Raw genomic sequence first — 19,543 nt, 5'->3', positions numbered from 1 at the left:
ACAATTACCAGTCCGGTAGCAGCAATCTGAAGCTTTAACTCACTGATACCCTGAGTAAAGTCTTCATCAGTCTCTGTGGCGCAATTGGTCAGCGTTTTCGGCTGTTAACCGAAAGGATGGTAGTTCGAGACCACTCAGGGGCGAAGCTTTCACTGTTTTCTCTCCATCAGCAATGATTATCACACAGTTCCGGTCTGTCATTGGGTACTTGCGCTGAAACGAAAGGACCCCAAAATGTTGCCAGTTCCACTATTATCCAGTGAGCTCCCAGGTAAGTGGCTTTTGTCGAATATTAATTTCAAATATAATGAGAAAACAATTAGACCTACCATGTACCGATATCTAGCACATTGGAAATTTATGAAGTTATTGGATTGAAATAAACACATCAATTATTCCCTCTTCCTCGGCTCCACAGTGAGTGAGACAGGGAAAAGCAGAAAAGCAGCAATATTCCAGCCCCGCACTCTCCAATCACCCGCTGCCAGCAGAAAACAGCGACTGCAGCTTCAATCAGCAGGTTACTGCCCATCCCTGGGTCACAAGATACTCCAACCCAGGCAAACCTCCCAATACACCGAGCACAGGCTCAGGAAAACACAGGTAGATTATATCCCGGCCACTAAACCTCCGAGCAGCATTTACAGAATACCCAAGTGAGTGAGTCACAAATATAAGTCATACAAACTTTCTAAATCGTTTCACTGTAAAATTCCTTCATTTCATTGAAAAGTTAACTGTTGTGAATCTGAAAACGAGCACCATGGGATTTATGTTACAGAGTGACATTTTTCCATTGTTTGTCCGTCAGATTTGCAATTCAAATTGTGTTGGATATTGAAGCGATTCTGATTTCAAAATGAAGTCACAAAGCAGCTAAACATTAAATCCAGAAACAAATCCTGAGGAAAATGGATCACAATGTTTGGAAGGAGGTGCAGCTGAGAAGTGGAAGCTGTGAATGGTGTTATTGATGAATGAGTGAAAAGCATTGGATCATTGGTCAATCATCGTAGCCGAGTGGTTAAATGGGTGGTTCTAAAATCCATTGGAGTCTCTGCAGGTAATTTCAAACCTTACCAAACGTTCTTCTTATTATTGCTGATTTCAACCGGGTGTCCGCACAATTCCCGGATTAATGGAAGAAAAAACATCCAAAAATTCTCCTGATTTTTGGACTCTAAGGGAATGATGGGCTATCGGGATCGGGTGGGAAATTGGTGTTGAGGCTGGAGATTTGCCATGATCTTATTAAGTGACGGAGGAGGCTTATGGGGCCTTATGAAGTATTCATGCTGCTTTGCTCCTGTTCTATTTGAGTAGCAATACCAGCCAAGGTGATGGGCACTAATAGCCTGAGTTCGGTAGAGTGGCTATAGGTGGTTGAAAGTGTCACCCTTCACTGAGTGGTGAAAACAATACTTTTAAAATCCACTGGGTTTCCCCAGGAAAGTTCCAATCTTACCGACTGTGCTTCTTATTGCTGATTTCAACCAGGTGTCCACAGAACTCTCGGATCAATGGAAGAAAAAACATCCAAAAATTCTCCTGATTTTTGGACTCTAAGGTAATGAAGGGCGATTGAGATCGGGTGGGAAATTGGTGTTGAGGTTGGGGATCCGCCATGATCTTATTAAGTGATGGAGGAGGCTTGTGGGGCCTTATGGCGTATTGTTGCTGCTTTGATTCTGTTCTGTTTCAGGAGCAACATCAGACAAAGCAATGGGCAGTAGCATCCTGAGCTCGGTAATTCAGCTGAGTTGTTGTAGGTGCTGGTTTAAGGTTTCACTCTTTATGGAGGCGTGGTTTCTAATCCCACTGCTGCTAATTTGTCCTATTGGTCGAAAAGGTGCCAGCTCACAGTTAAATCAGGTGTATGCGGTGTTTCACTTTAACAGGAGGAACGAGGAGACACAATAAAAATATAAATGGCTGTGGAGAAAATGTGGGGTTGTCAAATTAGTTAAATTCCTCTTCCGTAAACTGACATGGACAGACTGGGCCGAATTTCCTCCTCCTCTGCTGTAGCCATCTGTAATTTTATACCAACAACACTAACCTATCCATAGGGCCAGTCATCGTGGCTGAGTGGTTCAGGTGATGGAGTCCAGATCCAGTCAAGGCCATGTGGAGTAGCATCGTGAGCTTGGTAGCGCAGCTGTAGTGATTGTTAATGGTTTAAGGTCTCATCCTTTATTGAAGCGTGGTTTCAAATCCCACTACTGCGAAAATTGCCCTATTGGTCGAAAAAGTGCCAGCTCACAGTTAAAGCAGGTATGTGCGGTGTTTCACTTTAACAGTAATACTGAGGAGAGGCAATAAAAATATAAATGGCTGCGGAGAAAAGGCGGGATTGTTGAATGAGCTGAATTCCTCTTCCATGAGCTGGCACGGACACAATGGGCCGAATGTCCTCCTTCTCTGCTGTGGCCTCCTATAATTTTATACCAACAAAATTACCCTGTGCATAGGGGCAGTCATCGTAGCCGAGTGGTTTAGGCGATGGAGTCCAAATCCATTGGGGCTTCCTGCTTCTCATTATTCCTGGTCTTTACTCTGTCTACAGAGTTAATCATCGGTTACATTGAATAAAATCCATCAAAACAAGCGGGCGTTTTCCTATTTCTGTTCATTCACGAAACCTGCAGTGGAAATAGAGCAAAACTTGGTGTCATGCTTGCTTTCTGGGCGTTTGTCTCTCCTTAGAGACAATCCCTTGCCCTCTGTCACTCTCGGTGTATATCCTGTGTGTGTTCCTTTGTGTGTGTCAAAGTGATTCAGTTTCCCGAGGAGGTGAACACATTTTTACCATCACAAACTTTATTCACATTAGTTGTGCAGCTTCAGATGAAAATGTTACAGAGAAAAATATCAGGATGAAAGATGCAAGAGGAGTTTGCGATGTTTGGAAGGAGGTGCAGCTAAGAAGTGGAAGATGTGAATGTTGTTATTGATGATTGAGAGGAATGTATTGCAACCTTGGGGCTTGTGTAGTTCGATGCCTTCTACACTTTGAAATTCCGGACAAGCTGAGGCTGCAGGTGGAAAGCAACAGTTGTCTCCATGAATGTTGGGATATGGGATACATATGTTATGTGTGCCCGGCTAGTTCAACTGGTAGATCAAAGGCTCTTAATCTCAGGGTCGTGGGCTCGCCGCACGTTGAGTGCAGCTTCTTTCAAACAAATAACCACCAACCTTTGTTCCTTTGAAACTGGCATTCGACGGATATTCACCACTGATTCAAAGTACTTCCATGTCACATCTCTTTCTGTCTCACCTCCAGCTCTCTCCGCCCTTCCAGGAGCTGTTTGACCACACACAGTCAGTTAGTGCGAACGTAATACACAACGTGATCGGTTTACAGATAACAGGCTAAAGAGAGACCAGGATCTTCCTGATTCCCCCAGGTACTGATTACAGGAATGTGCACAGTGCCGATTATCCACAGTCACACTCTCCTTCCAGTCTTGTCTACGTTGTTCAGCTTTGAAATTTCACCTATTTTCGCACTGGATTTCAATGTGAAGAAAGTAGAGCTGTGATAAGCTTATATTGTTTGCAGATATACTGCAAGAAGTTGCATAACAGGCTGATGATAACAGTGCTCTTTGGTCGCAGTGAGCTCCAGTGAAGGATTGGCACCATTAATATGTCATTCAATTAGTCTTGTGATTGGTTGATCCACCAGGAGTGATATTTTTGTCACAGTCGGCACCAAAATTTGTCCTTCCCCCACCCATATTTTGCCTGGCACCACCATCCCTATGGTCAGTGCTTTGCAAACAGTCCTTCTTTCACTCCGCTTCTGTCTTTGTTCCCGACCTGTTCCAAGTGTGATACTTCCAGCTCTGAGGCGAAACTTCAACTGTCACCCCACTAATTCTGGCGGAGCTGCTAAATGTTTTCAATCAATAAGTAATTAATACTCATTTTGACAACTCCACAAGGTCAATAAATTTGCAGTCCCTGACCAGGAATCGAACTCCAAGCCACGGCAGTGAAAGCGCCGAATCCTGACCACTAGACCACCAGGGAAACTGGCCAACTAATTTCAGTTTGGTTTATTGACGCTGCTTTTATCCATGTTTCCATTTTAAATGGAATGAATTCTTTAGTCAATGACAACAACGGTTTCTGTGAACTGGAACATGAAATTGACAGTGAGGTGAAATAGCCCCACAAGCTGCTCATGTGTAAATGTCAATTTCCAAAACCCACCAACCTCATCACTGCGGCTCCTGTGAAACTGACAAGGGAACACACGGCAGAAATTCATCACTAAAAGCAACTGAACACGTCAAATTCTGCCGCTTTCATGTCGCATCTTTAACTTCCTGTTCTCCCTTTCAGGCATTTCCAGGTCTATCAAATATTACTCATGCAGAATGTTGTCCTGTTCCTCATTCCACTAGGAGACTTACTGTGAGCAGGATAGGATAAGTGGTTCCATAGCTCAGTGATGTAGAGCACTGGTCTTGTAAACCAGGGGTCGTGAGTTCAATTCTCACTGGGGCCTGTGATTAATATTTATGAAATTTGGTAACAAGGTAACCATTGAGCAGAGCGCTGTAAAAAGATAAAAGCTGGAATTCCAAAACAAAAAAAATACTTGGAAAAACTCAGCAGGTCTGACAGCATCTACGGAGAGGAATGCAGTTAACGTTTCGAGTCCGTATGGCTCTTCAACAGAACCTGTTGTACAACACTGTAAAAAGATATTGGAAGGTCATGTCAGTGGACAACAAGATGGCAGATGGATTATAATGTAGGCAGGTGCGATTATGTTCACTTGGTTATAAAAATGAGAATAACAGAATGCTTTTAAAATGTGAGAAATTTGTAAGTGCTGATGTTCAAAGAAACTTGGGTGTGCTTGTACAAGCAATGTGGAAAGTTAGCATGCAGGATCAGCATGTTGGCCTTTATTGCAAGGGGATTGGAGAGCAAGAATAAAGAAGTCTTGCTACAGGGTTTTGGTGAGACGGCATCTGGAATCCTGTGTGCTGTTTTCATCTCCACATTTATAAAAGAATAGACTTGCATTGGGGATGGTGCAGGGAAGGTTCACTAAATTGGTCTCTGGAATGAGCTGGTTGTCCTAAGAAAGTCTTTTATTCTCTGGAGTTTAGAAGAATGAAAGCCAATCTGATTGAAACCTGTAAAATTCTGAGAGGGCTTGATCGGGTGGACACAGGGATTGTTTCCACTGGTCAAGGAGTCTAAAACACTGGGGCACAGTCTCAGGGTAAAGGGTCGATAATTTCGGGCTGAGATGAGGAGAAATTTCTTCACCCAAAGGGTTGTGAATCTTTGAATTCTCTACCCAGAGGGTTGTGGATGCTCCATCATTGAATACATTTAAGGCTGGGATGGACAAATGTTTGGTCTCTCGGGGGACTAAGGGATATGGGGAACGGGCAGGATAATGGAGTTGAAGCCCAAGATCAGCCATGATCGAATTGAATGATGGGACAAGCTCGATGATCTACTCCTGCTTCTATTTCTTGTGATCATGTGTATAATAAAGATAGTAATTCATGTTATAATAAAAACAGAAAGTATTGGAAGTTCTCAGCAGGTCTGACAGCAAATGTGAAGGGAGGAACAGAGTGAAGGTTTCGAGTCTAATTTGACACTTTTTCAAACCATAAATTGGCTGCTAGTTATGACATTTTACACAACATGAAGACAGAATTGAACCCAGGCGGTGAAAGCACCGAGGCTGAACCACTAGAGTGTTAGTTTCCAACTGAAGGTTTAATGGTTTAAGAAAACCTAGGGTCAAATAGACTCCCTCTCTTCCTGCTTCTACTCATATTACCGACATAATTCTGCTTTGTTTCCTTTGGCTACAAGGAAATGTTGTCCAAACTTTGCCAGCCCTGCTGTTATTCAGTAAGTTCTCACACAAATATTGCGTGTCTCCAAATATTGCGTGCAGTTCTGGAATCCGCATCATAGGAAGGGTGTGATTGCACTGGAGAGAGTGCAGAGGAGATTTACCAAGATGTTGCCTGGGCTGGAGAGTTTTAGTTATGAGGAGAGATTAGATAGGCTGGGGTTATTTTCCTTGGAGCAGAGGAGATTGAGTGGGGACATGATTGAGGTGTATAAAATTATGAGGGGCATAGATAGAGTAGACAGGAAGGAACATTTCCCCTTGGTGGAGGGATCAATAACCAGGGAGCATAGATTTAAGATAAGGGGAAGGAGGCTTAGAGGGGATGTGAGGAAGAATTATTTCACCCAGAGTTTGGTGGGAATCTGGAACTCACTGCCTGAAAGGTTGGTAGAGGCAGAAACCCTCATAACATTCAAAAAGTATTCGAATGTGCACTTGCAATGCCATGGCATAGAAGGCTATGGGCCTAGTGCTGGAAAATGGGATTAGAACAGTTAGGTACTTATTTGACGGTGCAGATTCGATGGGCTGAAGGGCCTCTTTCTGTGCTGTAGACCTCTATGACTCTATGACTCAATAGATTTATGAATATTCATTTCAAATAACGCAAGAAACTGAAAGAAACATGTGCATAACATCCAACCTATTAGAAAGATTGGGTTCAAAGCAACGAATAGAAATTGACTGTCAAATTCCATATATAGAACTGGAACACACCATCACAACGAATGAATCCATTGTATGTTCAAATGTTGCTCAGTGAAAATTTCAATCATCCTCCACTGTGAAACATACAGGCACTGAGCCAATAAGCAGTCTCCACTCAAATAAACACAAAGGGTCAATCTCTTCTTGCAACTTTTCAACCTGTTGTTATTCTCTGTACCATTTACCATGAAGATATATAAAGAAAGTGAATAAGGTTTGTGATGGTAAAAAATGTGTTCACCTCTCGGGGAACTGAACCACATTGACACACACAGAAATATACAACGTGAGTGGTAGCGAGCAAGGGTTTATCTCTAAGGACAGAAAAACTGTCAGAACGCAAGAATGGCACAAATCAGCTCAGTTTTGTATCATTTCTGACTGCAAATTCTGTGAATGCTTATGGATCAACAGAAATGAAGCAACATGGAAGTGAAGCAGGAAAACCACACGGGAGTGATTGGAAGCTGCTGATTCCATTTAACCAATAGTTAATTCTGGAGGCAGCAAAACGAAGGAACAGCGAGAAGTAAAGTCAGCAGGACACTAACCCACGTGGGGAGGCCCCAATGGATTTTAAACCCATCCCTTTACCCACTCAGTCACGGCTGCAGGCCTTATACTAGCGTCATTGTTGTTCATGTAAAATCATGGAATGGTTACAGCAGAGAATGAAGGCATTCAGCCCCACCTATTCCCAGTCACCCTGCAATTCGACAGCCTCCCTTGTTCTACCTATCAAGACGAACTACATCATATGTCAAATACCCTGAGCCTATTCTAAGGGATTTGATGAAACGTTTGTAAGACAAACCAACTGAAACTTTGGCAATGGTGGGATTAAAATCCATGACTTAATAGGAACTGGTGCTTAAATCCAGTGCCTGAGACCACTCGCATACGCTACTGCTGGCAATATGATAGTAACCATCGCCTTGATTGGTAACAGTACTGAATTGGAACATAACAAATAGCAACAGGAATAGACCGTTTTGTCTTTCGAGCCCCTCACTGTTCCATAAAATCAGAGCCAAAAACAACATATAGAGACCATTCAGCCGGGTCAGAGGAACATAGGCCATTCAGCCCTTTGACCCTACTCCACCATTCAATAAGATCAAGGCTGATCTGGTTGTGGTCTCAACTCCACTTTTCTGTCTGTTCCCCCCCCCCCCCCCCCCAACGCCCTCACAACCCCCCATAACCCTTGACTCCCTTGACCATCAAAAATCTGTCTAAATCAGCCTTGAATAAATTCAATGACCCAGCCTCCACTGCATTCTGGAGAAAATTCCTCAGACTAACGATCCTCTGAAAAAACAAAAATAAACTCCTAATCTCCGGCTGAAAAGCAAGACAGACCTCTTACTCTTCTGGAACTAACTCACCTGGTCCCTCTCTCCCACCTTTTCCCTGGACATGCTGCAGCTTTTGGTCCAATTCCCCTTTGAATTCCACGACTGAATATGCCATCCCCACACTCTCTATCTAACTCAGCCGCCAGATCCATCCCTTCCAGGTCGCCATGTGGAAATGCATGGTTACCCTGCACTGAAGAACAGGTACCAGACATACTCAGCTACTTGACCACAGAACAACATGTAATGATTATTGTGGAAAATTGAATGAGACATTTTAAATCATCAAGACATTGACACACACTCCATAGAGAAACTGACTTTCAAACTATCAGGATAGAATTAAACACACTGGTACCTTTCAGAAGGAGTAAAATTAAAGTGAAGAGGGAAATAGAATCTGGATTTAGAAAATATCCACAAGGTGGATGCAGGTGAACAGAGAGCTGGAGAATCTTTAAAGTCCGTGCATGAACTTTTGTTTGACCCAGATGTATTTACAACATGCTAATAATTTAGAATTGTGAGAGATGATCGGAAGGTGGCAGCTCAAGGGTTTGTGTTGCTGATTCTGTTAATTCTAGTAGCTTTAGTATGTTATCCACGGTTTGCCATCAAAAAATTAGGAAAACAAGCTGGTAGCTTAGAAATAGGGAGGTTAGCCAAAAATCAGTTGTGAGAAGTCATTAAGAATATTCCCTTCTGTAAGAAATCACTGTCTTATAAAATTTTCAGAAATGTATTGAATATTAGAGGAATGGCTCTCCCTCCCCCTCTCTCTCTCACTTAGGAACAAAGATTCCTAACTTGACAAACATAGGGCAACACATCCCAACACATCATAGGGATGGGCTCAGGAGTTAAGGAATGGAACTTGCACTGGTGAGTGAAGACAATGGTTTTGATTTTCTCAATTCTTAAAAGGAGCAAATTTCTACTCATCCAGCACTGGATGTGGGATAAGCAGTTTGATAATTTAGGGACAGTGGAGGAATGGAAAGGGATGGTGGTGAGGTAGAGCTGGGCGTTGTCAGTGTCCCTCTGAAAACTAACACAGTGCTAGTGGTTGCATGTAGATAAGAAATGGGAGGGATCAAGGATAGATCCTGCTTTTAGGATGGACGATGACGGTGGATTTAAAGGTGTGAGGAACAGTACCAGGAGAGAAAAAAACATGAACAATATCAGCCAACATGCAGAAGTTGAATGGTCAGCAGTTCAGTGGGAATAGGGTCACTGGAGCAGAAGGCAAGTCTCATGGACAAGATGAGCACTGAGGCTGTGAAGGGAAATAGGAAACTGGAGAAAGATCGGAGTTCAAAGCTCAGACATGGGGGATCTTTAGAGACAGTTGACCTGGTGGGCTAGTGGAAGGGAGCAAAGCAGCTGATCGGATTGACTTAATCTTAGTGACAAAAAAGCTCCATGAGCTCCTTACGCTTGCTGTTGGAGATGAGAACAGAACAGACAAGGGAGAGGGAGAGCATTTCAAAAGGAACTAACTTCTGTAGAGAAATGAACAAGACTCGATACACATTGTGTTTTGCACAAAGCTGATTTATTTGACTTTTATCCAGAATTTTAACCCCTATAACTGGGATGGAATTTATTAACATCAGCAGAAACAGACCATTGAACATGGTTCAGTCCCAAATGTGATTAACAGCAAAATCCAATCACTGTAGTTACTTGTCAACTTGAGTTAATGTTTTGAGTCCATGTGACTTTTCTGAAGACGAGTCCATGCAGACTCGAAACGTTTAACTTTGTTTCTCTGTTCACAGATGCTGCCAGACCTGCTGAATCTTTCCACACTTTGTTTTTACTTCAGATTTCCAGCATCTGCAGTATTTTGCCTTTCTACTTGTGAACTGGTTGGTGTCTCTGCAGTGTAGGTGAACAACAAAATCCGTTCCCACACTTGGAGCATGAGAACAGCCTCTCCCCACTGTGAATTCACTGGTGTACAGTGAGGTCAGATGATTGCCTGAACCCAAACCTACAGTGAGAGCACCTTAATGGCCTTTCGTCAGTACAAACACATTGATGGGACATCAGTTCCCTGGAACATTTCTAGCACTTTCTGCAATCTGGGCATTTAAAAGGCCTCATCAGTGTGAACTCGCTGGTGTGTCTGCAGATGGGACAACTGAGTGAATCTCTTTCCACAGTTGGAGCAGGTGAATAGTCTCTCCCAAGTGTAACTGCACTTGTCGAATAAGGTCCCTTGACTGCCTGAACCCAGTCCCACAGTGAGAACATCTGAATGGTCTCCGGTCAGTGTGGGCACATCAATGAGACATCAATTCCCCATACCTTTGAAAGCACTTATAACACTCTGAGCATTAAAAAAATCTCTCTCAGTGTGAATGCGCTGGAAGCTCAGCAGGTGGAATGATGTCCTGAACCTCTTACCACACTGTGAGCAATTGAACAGCCTCTCCCCAGTGTGAATTCACTGTTTCAGCAGGTCAGTCCAGGATAGAAATTGAGGTGAGACAAACATTTCTCTTGGTTTGAGTTTGCTGTGTGTAAATCCTCCCCTTCTAACCCCCTGTAAAAGGAGTTTCCAAACAACCGGTGTAAACTCGGCTCTGGGAGTTTCTAAGATAAAGGCAAAATACTGCGGATGCTGGAAATCTGAAACAGAAACAAAAACAAAAAATGCTGGTAAAACTCAGCAGGTCTGACAGCATCTGTGCAGAGAAAGACAGAGTTAATGTTTCGAGTCCGTATGACTCTTCTGCAGAGTTTCTAATCGGGATTTGGAGTCCGACACCGGATGTTTGTGAACCCTCCCAGTCCACCCTCCGGCTCCATTCCTCTCCTGCACTCGGCCCTTTCTCACCCGCTGGACTTTCAACCCAATAGTTTCCATCCCGGTCCCCCTGCGCATGCTCCACGCTAACCCGGGTCCGCCCCCTCATTCACTCCGATTGGCTGGAGAACGAGCCTCACCCGCACCGTCCGTCAGCCCCGCCCCCTCTTCCTATTGGCCCGGAGTTGCCGTCAATCATTGTGAGGGCATGCGCAGTCCGGGGAGACAGCTGGAGCGAACGGATTTAAAATGCGGATTTTAGAAAGAACGAGTGCGGATCCAGAGCCGAAAACAAACCCGTGAACATAGAGAAGGCTGGCGGGTGAGTTGGGAAGATTCATAAACTCACGGTGTCGGCCCCAAACCCTCAATAAGGAGCCATCTGTCCCGCGTTTTCTCGGCGCTGCGGGAGAAAGGCCCGAATTAACGACCGCCATCTTTATAGGGGCAATGTAGTGATGGGCGCATGCGCGACCGCCATCTTATAGCGGCAAGTGCAGCAATGCGCATGCGTCCAACTTCCCAAGAAAGGGATAAAAACAAAAAACTGCGGATGCTGGAAATCTAAAACAAAAACAGAAACAGAAATACCTGGAAAAACTCAGCAGGTCTGGCAGCATCGGCGGAGAAGAGCAAAATTGACGTTTCGAGTCCTCATGACCCTTCAACCTCGACTACAGCTCCTCACACCCCGCTTCCTGTAAGGATTCCATCCCGTTCTCTCAGTTCCTTCGCCTCCGTCGCATCTGTTCTGATGACGCTACCTTCAAAAACAGCTCCTCTGACGTGTCCTCCTTCTTCCTTAACCGAGGTTTTCCACCCACGGTCGTTGACAGGGCCCTCAACCATGTCCGGCCCATCTCCCGCGCATCCGCCCTCACGCCTTCTCCTCCCTCCCAGAAACATGATAGGGTCCCCCTTGTCCTCACTTATCACCCCACCAGCCTCCGTATTCAAAGGATCATCCTCCGCCATTTCCGCCAACTCCAGCATGATGCCACCACCACAACACATCTTCCCTTCACCCCCCCTGACGGCATTCCGTAGGGATCGTTCCCTCCGGGACACCCTGGTCCACTCCTCCATCACCCCCTACTCCTCAACCCCCACCTACGGCACCTCCCCATGCAAACGCAAAATATGCAACACCTGCCCCTTCACTTCCTCTCTCCTCGCCATCCAAGGGCCCAAACACTCCTTTCAAGTGAAGCAGCATTTCACTTGCATTTCCCCTAACTTAGTCTACTGCATTCGTTGCTCCCAATGCGGTTTCCTCTATATTGGAGAGACCATACGCAGACTGGGTGAGCGCTTTGCAGAACACCTTCGGTCTGTCCGCAAGCATTACCCAGACCTCCCTGTCGCTTGCCATTTTAACACTCCACCCTGCTGTCTTGCCCACATGTCTGTCCTTGGCTTGCTGCATTGTTCCAGTGAAGCTCAACGCAAACTGGAGGAACAGCACCTCATCTTCTGACTAGGCACTTTACAGCCTTCCGGACTGAATATTGAGTTCAACAACTTTAGATATTGAACTCCCTCCTCCATCCCCACCCCCTTTCTGTTTCTCCCCCCTCCCTTTTGTTTTTTCCAATAATTTATATAGATTTTTCTTTCCCCACCTATTTCCATTATTTTTAAATGTATTCCACCCTCTGTTTATTTCACCCCACCCCCACTAGAGCTACCTTGCTTGTCCTGCTCTCCACTCTTAATTAGCACATTCTTTTAGATAATTTCACCACCTTCAACACCTCTTTTTTCTTTTGTCTGTGACATCTTTTGGTTATCTCCTACTATCACTGCTTGCTTGTCCCAACAACCCCCCAGCCCTTCTTTCCACCCGCCCCCCCAAACCAGCTTATATTTCACCCCTTTCCTATTTCTACTTAGTTCTGTTGAAGGGTCATGAGGACTCAAAACGTCAACTTTGCTCTTCTCTGCCGATGCTGCCAGACCTGCTGAGTTTTTCCAGGTATTTCTGCTTTTGTTTTGTGTTCCCAAGAAAGGGGCAAGGTGCTACAGGGCGCATGCGCATTTTGCGTTAGGTGACAATGAACACGGCCTGAGGGAGACATTCATAAAATGTGCGATCACCGGGACTTTTAGATCAGCAACAATAGAATTGTAAACCCACAGTCACTCAGTAGTACAGAATTTAACTATTGCTTAAAAAAGAGACATGCTGTTGAAGGTTTTCATATTGCACTCATCCAGACAGATGCAAGAAAGCCAAATTTCAAAGTGAACAACAATTTATGCTGCACGAGGAAAGGGTGATGACTGGTTTGGCCAGTCAGCACTGATTGGTTAAGGCCTTGCCATGGAGAATGCACCAGGGAGCGATCATCTCCTGTGCTTTTGTTTAATTCAACCAAAGGCCCCAAGCCTGGACATGTTCCTTCTGTTTGCAGAGGACAGGTCCTTGTGTATGAATATATGTAGCTTCCAGCAAGGATAAGTGAGCCACATTACGAGGCTGACTGACTGAAATTTGGTATTCTTGCGTCTTTCCTGATGTGTACACGATTACAAAGTTTTGACAGAATGTCTATTTTTTAATCAATACTTAAAGGGGGAAAATGTGGTAGACAGATGGAGAGATATAGGGAGAGATTTTCAGAGCTTGGGGTCAAGGGAACTGAAGGCACGGACACTAATGGTGGTAAAATAGGGAATATACAAGACCAGAATTAGAGCAGTGCAGATATCTCAGAGGGTTGTGGGGCTCGAGGAGATGACAGAGATAGGGAGGGGCGAGGCCATGGAGGGATTTGAAAACAAGGACGAGAATTTAAAAATCAAGTTGTTGCTTGACCGGGAGCCAAGGCAGGTCAGGAAGCAGAGGTTGTTAGCGCAGTGGGCCTCACTGCCAGTGAAGACACCGACATCAATGGTGCCGACTTCACGGAGCATAGAATGTGGCAGACCAGCCAGGAGTGTGTTGGAATAGTCGAGTCTGGAGGTAACAACGGCAGGGATGAGGGTTTCAGCAGCAGATGCACTGAGACAGGGGTGAGGTCAGGTGGAAACGGGCGGTCTTAGTGATGGCACAGATATGAGGTCAGGAGCTTATCCCAAGATCAAGTGTAACACCGAGATTGTGAACAGACTAGTTTAATCTCAGACTGTTCCCAGGGAGAGGGATGGAGTTGGTATCTGGGAAATGGAGATTGGAGCAGGGACTGAAAACAGTGTCTTCAGTTTTCTCAGTGTTTAATTGGAGTTAATTAGTCATCAGGAAGAGAAGCAGGAACTGGAATGAACTATGAGACTGATCCCAGGTTTAACTTAGAGAGGGAGAGAAAGAAGGAAGGAAACCCTGGGAGGTTTGGAGAAACCATCTTCACGATCATTCATGAAATCTCCACACAGTAAGTTTTGGACACAAGGTTAACGTCTGCTATTCTGTATGGTCTGTCAGGGGGTTTCAGATTAATGTTTTGTCACGAGTAATGACTGAAGTGAATGATCAAACATATTGTCACCTCTAGTTGTACAAATTTGTTAAAAAGATACTGAAAGAGATGTCCAAAACTCTCACTGGATTTCAGCACAGGGAGGAGAGAGAGTGTGTGGGACAGGGATTTGAGGCTTTGGGGGAACAAGAGAGGAAAAAATGTTCCATAGGAACTTGAATTGTTTGTTCTGAGTTTCTATCCTGTTTTGACAGTAATGACTTTTGTAACTCCTTTTACAGAGATTTAGAAGGGGAGGATTTACTGACAGGAAACTCAAACCAAACATCACATCAAGATCTGACAGAGCCATTCGATTCATGAGGACCTGAGTATCATCGGCCCTTGAATGTGGAAGGAGAAATGTTTGTCTGTTCTGTCTGTGGGAAAAGATTTCAAACATCAGCGACTGGAAAGGCACCGAGACACACACACACCCAAGTGAGAGTGCTCCAGTGAACTGACTGTGGTAAGAGCTTTAACCTGAAAAAACAAATCACAGCATTCACAGTGGGGAGAAACTGTACATGTTCTCTGTGTGGACGAGGCTTCAGCTGGTCATCCAACCTGGAGAGACACAGGCACACATGCAACATGGAGAAACCGTGGAAATGTGAGGACTGTGGGAAAGAATTCGATTACCCATCCCAACTGGAAATTCATCGACGTAGTCACACTGGGGAGAGACCATTTACTTGCTCTGAGTGTGGGAAGGGATTCATTCAGTCAGCCTACCTGTTGAGACATCAGCGGGTTCACACTGGGGAGAGGCCATTCACCTGCTCCGAGTGTGGGAAGGGATTCACTGGGTCCTCTGACCTGCTGAAGCACCAACGAATTCACACTGAGGAGAGGCCATTCAGTTGTACTTCCTGTGGAAAGAGATTCCGGTCTTCGTTCAACCTCAGTGTACACCAGCGACTTCACACTGGAGAGAGACCATTCACCTGCTCTGACTGTGGGAAGAAATTCACTCAGTTATCTCACCTACTGACACACCAGCGAGTTCAGACTGGAAAGAGGCCATTCACCTGCTCCGAGTGTGGGAAAGGATTCACTCAATCAGCCTACCTGCTGAGACACCAGCGACATCACACTGGGGAGAGGCCATTCACCTGCCCTGTATGTGGGAAAGGATTCACTGGGTCCTCTGAGCTGCTGAAGCACCAGCAAATTCACACTGAGGAGAGGCGGTTCAGCTGTACTTCCTGTGGAAAGAGATTCAGGTATTGCTTTCACCTCAAAGTACACCAGCGAGTTCATACTGGGGAAAGGCCATTTACTTGCACCGAGTGTGGGAAGGGATTCACTCAGTCAGCCTACCTGTTGAGACATCAGTGGGTTCACACTGGAGAGAGGCCGTTCACTTGCCCTGAATGTGGGAAAAGATTCACTGGTTCTTCTGATCTCCTGAAGCACCAGCTAATTCACACTGGAGAGAGACCATTCACCTGCTCTGACTGCGGGAAGAAATTCACTCAGTTATCTCACCTACTGACACACCAGCGAGTTCACACTGGGGAGAGGCCATTCACCTGCTCCGAGTGTGGGAAGGGATTCACTCAGTCATCCCACCTACAGGCACACCGGCGAGTTCACAAGCGACCACAGGGGTTGGATTCTGCTGTGATTGCTGCTGTTAATCACATCCAGCACTGAACCATGTTCATCCTGACAGTTGGGGTTTGTTTCTGCTGATGTTCACAATCCCTGTAACTGGGCTGGAGTTTAATACTCTGGATCTGTAGTGATTGTGTTCTCGGGGCTGCAGTGTCCCTTTAAGAACCGCTGTCTCTGATCTTTCTCCAGAATTCAGGAACTCTCATCAGAAATTAGTTTACAACAAGATTCTGAACTTGTACTTCAATCTTAAATTGATCTTTGGTATGAATCCTTCAATTCATTTTAATGAGAGGTTCCACTGATTAACATCTCCAATTAGAAAGTGCTGATTAATCCTTGCTGACAATTCTTACTGACTTGTACATTACTCACAGCGGCACCTCCATTATCCATCAGAAAGAAGGGGAATGGGAATTGGTGGAGAATCGAGAGTTCTCAAATTGTAACCCTCTCGCCTGCTACAGAAAAATCCCCTTGGCATGGGAATGGAGACAAGTTCAATCCAAGTAACGGACCACAAGAAATCACTGCCTAATAACCTTATAAAGCCTTCAGAAATTTATGGAATATTGTAAGAATAGCTCAGTCTCTCTCTTATGAAGAAAGCTTCCATAGCAGCTTGCTGGCTGACAAACATAGGACAGGCCTGTTATCTCTGCCAAGGACATGTCTCTAGCACAGGCCCTGAAACAAGACATTTCTAACCCTGATACAATTGGATCTCATGACCCATCCGTAAACTAACTGTTTGTGTAAAGGTTAAAACAGGCTCTCGAGAGCACAGAGATATTGACGTGATCCACACTGGCTTCAGCCCAACACCCACACTGTGACTCACACCAGTTAACCGTTCAGAGGAGACGGTCACCACCAGCTACAGAGACCAGCACTCACTCTGTATCATCCGTCCGTTTGTCCTCCGGGACCAGTAAACCGTTCTCACCTGTCACGGGCCATGTGTTTTTCTAATCTATTTAGCTTACACATCATATTTAAACTGTTGCTTCTCAATAAACTACTTTAAAATCTCTTCTGAGCTCAATCCTCTTTTCGAGTAATCTGTGACTCCCGAACCTAAATCTTACAAGTGGTGTTAGGAGCAGGATCGGAGTGATCGAGATCATAGGCTTGAGAAGCAACAGTCTTAGTTAAACATGAATGGAGAAGTTCCTATGTGACGCCAGGAGTATACAGTGGCATTGACACATTACAGGGAGAAACTGATAGATAGTCTGACAGAGAAAACAGGCGGGCTGGGGGTGAGAGAGATCCTGAGGATTGGAGAAGATTGTGATAGGGATTACGAGTATATCCTCAATAGGATTTCTAACTAGAGTCAGAAATGACAAATTAAGTTGAAGAAGGTCCAGAATCAGTTAGAAAATATCCACAAGGTGGACGCAGGTGAACAGAGAGCTGGAGAATCTTTAAAGTCCGTACGTGAACTTCTGTTTGAACCAGATGTATTTACCACATGCTAATAATTTAGAATTGTGTGAGATGATCGGCAGTTGGGGAGGATGAATCTATGTCGATAGTTATCACATTTTGGTGGAAAGGTTTTGACGTTTATTCTTGGTGGCAGCTCAAGGGTCTGTGATTCTGATAGTGCCAGTAGCTTTAATACGTTATCTATGGTTTGTCATCAAGAAATTAGGAAAACAAGCTCGTAGCTTAGAAATAGTGAGGTTAGTCAGAAATCCTGTTGTAAGAAGTCAATAAGGATATTTCTGGCTTGACAACAAAGGAAAATGTATCCCAATGTTACCTGATAGGGATGGACTCGGTAGTTAGGGAACGGAATTTGTAGTGGTGACTGAAGGCAATGATTTTGGTCTTCCCAATTTTTAATTGGAGGAAATTTCTGCTCATCCAGTACTGGTGTGGGATAAGCAGTTTGAAAATTTAGCAACAGTGGAGGAATTGAGGCATGGTGGCGAGGTAGAGCTGGGCATTGTCGGTGTACATGTTTTTTTTGATTCATTCATCGGATGTAGGCTTCGTTGGCTGGGCAGCAATTTTTGCCTATCCCTAATTGCCCTTGAGAAGGTGGTGGTGAGCTACCTTCTTGAACCACTGCAGTCCATGTGGTGTAGGTACACCCACAGTGCTGTTAGGGAGGGAGTTCCAGGATTTTAACCCAGCAGCAATGAGGAAATGGTGATATATTTCCAAGTCAGGATGGTGAGTGACTTGCAGGTGAACTTCCAGGTGGTGGTGTTCCTATCTATCTGCTGCCCTTGTCCTTCCAGATGGTAGTGGTCGTGGGTTTGGAAGATGCTGTCGAAGGAGCCTTGGTGAATTCCTGCAGTGCATCTTGTAGATGGTGCACACTGTTGCCACTGTGCGTCGTGTGAAAACTAACATGGTGCTTTTGGATGATGCCGCCTAGTGGCAGCATGTACATGAGAAATAGGAGGGGTCAAAGATAGATCATTTTTTTAGGATGGGTGATGACAGTGGAATTGAAGGTGAGAGGGACAGTACCAGGAGAGAGAACCGTTAACAATATCAGCCAACATGGGGAAGTTGGGTGACCAGAAGTTCATTGAGAATAGAGTCAATACAGCAAAAGATGGGTCTCATGAACAAGATAAGCACTGAGAGGGTATGAGGGGAGATAGGAGAGAAACTAAAGAAAGATATGAGTTCAGGGCTCGGACATGGGGGATCTTTAGAGATAGTTTGGCCTGGTGGGTTCGTGGATGGGAGGGAAGCAGCAGAGGCAGCTGACTGGATTATCTCAATCTTAGTGACAAAGAAGCTTCATGAGCTCCTCACACTTGTTGTTGGAGGTGAGGATGGAGGAGACAGAGGAGAGAGAGAGCCTTTCGAGTGGAACTAACGTGTGTTAGAGATAGATAATAAGAAATAAATAATTACAATTTGATAGCCATTACGGAGACATGGCTGCAGGAGACATGGATTGGGACCTGAATATTGATGGGTACAGGATATTTAGGAAGGACAGAAAGTGAGGAAAACTTGGAGGGGGGGCTCTGTTAGTTCATGATGGTATTAGCACAATACAGAGGGAAGACCTACGTTCAGGAAACCAGGATGTGGAAACGGTTTGGGTAGAGATGAGAAATGGTAAAGACAAGGAGTCACTTGTGGGAGTTGTGTACAGGTCTCTTAACAGTAATCACATGGTAGGGTTGAGCATAAAGGAAGAAATAAATGGAGCTTGACAGAAAGGCACGGTGATAATCATGGGAGATTTTAATTCACATATAGACTGGAAAAGTCAGATGGGCAAAGATAGCCTAGATGAGGTGTACATTGAATGCTTTCGGGATAGTTTCTTGGAACAGCGTGTTCTCGAGCCAACCTGAAAGCAGGATATACTGGAGCTGTTATTGCGCAATGAGATCAGAGTAATTAATGATCTTGTAGTGAAGGTGCCCCTAGGTAGCAGCGACCATAATGTGATTGAATTTTACATTCAGTTTGAGGGGGAGAGGAGTGGGACTGAGACTAAGTTTTTAAACTTAAATAAGGGCAATTATGAGAGCATGAAAGCTGAGCTGGCGAAAATGAATTGGCAAATTAGGTTAAGGGATAGGTGAATAGAGATGCAGTGGCTAATATTTGAGGGGTATTTCAGAATACACAGAATAGATACATTTCAGTGAGTAAGAAAAAGTCCAAGGGATGGACACACCATCCGTGG

General features: G+C 44.7%; 2 protein-coding genes and 1 non-coding gene across 3 annotated transcripts in view; 2 read left to right on the top strand and 1 right to left on the bottom strand.

Annotated features, from left to right (window-relative positions):
• LOC144697988 (uncharacterized) overlaps positions 1-19,543 on the bottom strand; it is a 298,820-nt gene that overhangs the window by 21,105 nt on the left and 258,172 nt on the right. The gene's annotated exons all lie outside the window — the stretch shown is intronic.
• On the top strand, positions 4,446-4,519 carry trnat-ugu (transfer RNA threonine (anticodon UGU)). The gene has a single exon. It is a non-coding gene; the product is annotated as a tRNA-Thr (tRNA).
• LOC144697558 (uncharacterized) overlaps positions 11,008-19,543 on the top strand; it is a 69,393-nt gene continuing 60,857 nt past the window's right edge. The window contains exons 1-2 of the mRNA XM_078569606.1: positions 11,008-11,111; positions 14,490-15,812. Of these exons, the coding sequence (XP_078425732.1) occupies positions 14,842-15,812 (971 nt within the window). The 5' untranslated portion in view covers positions 11,008-11,111; positions 14,490-14,841. The remainder of the gene's footprint in view (positions 11,112-14,489; positions 15,813-19,543) is intronic.

This window comes from Cetorhinus maximus, chromosome 23, assembly GCF_964194155.1.
Source record: "Cetorhinus maximus chromosome 23, sCetMax3.hap1.1, whole genome shotgun sequence".
Taxonomy (NCBI): Eukaryota; Metazoa; Chordata; class Chondrichthyes; order Lamniformes; family Cetorhinidae; genus Cetorhinus; species Cetorhinus maximus.
This window is presented reverse-complemented; position numbering and strand designations above follow the sequence as displayed.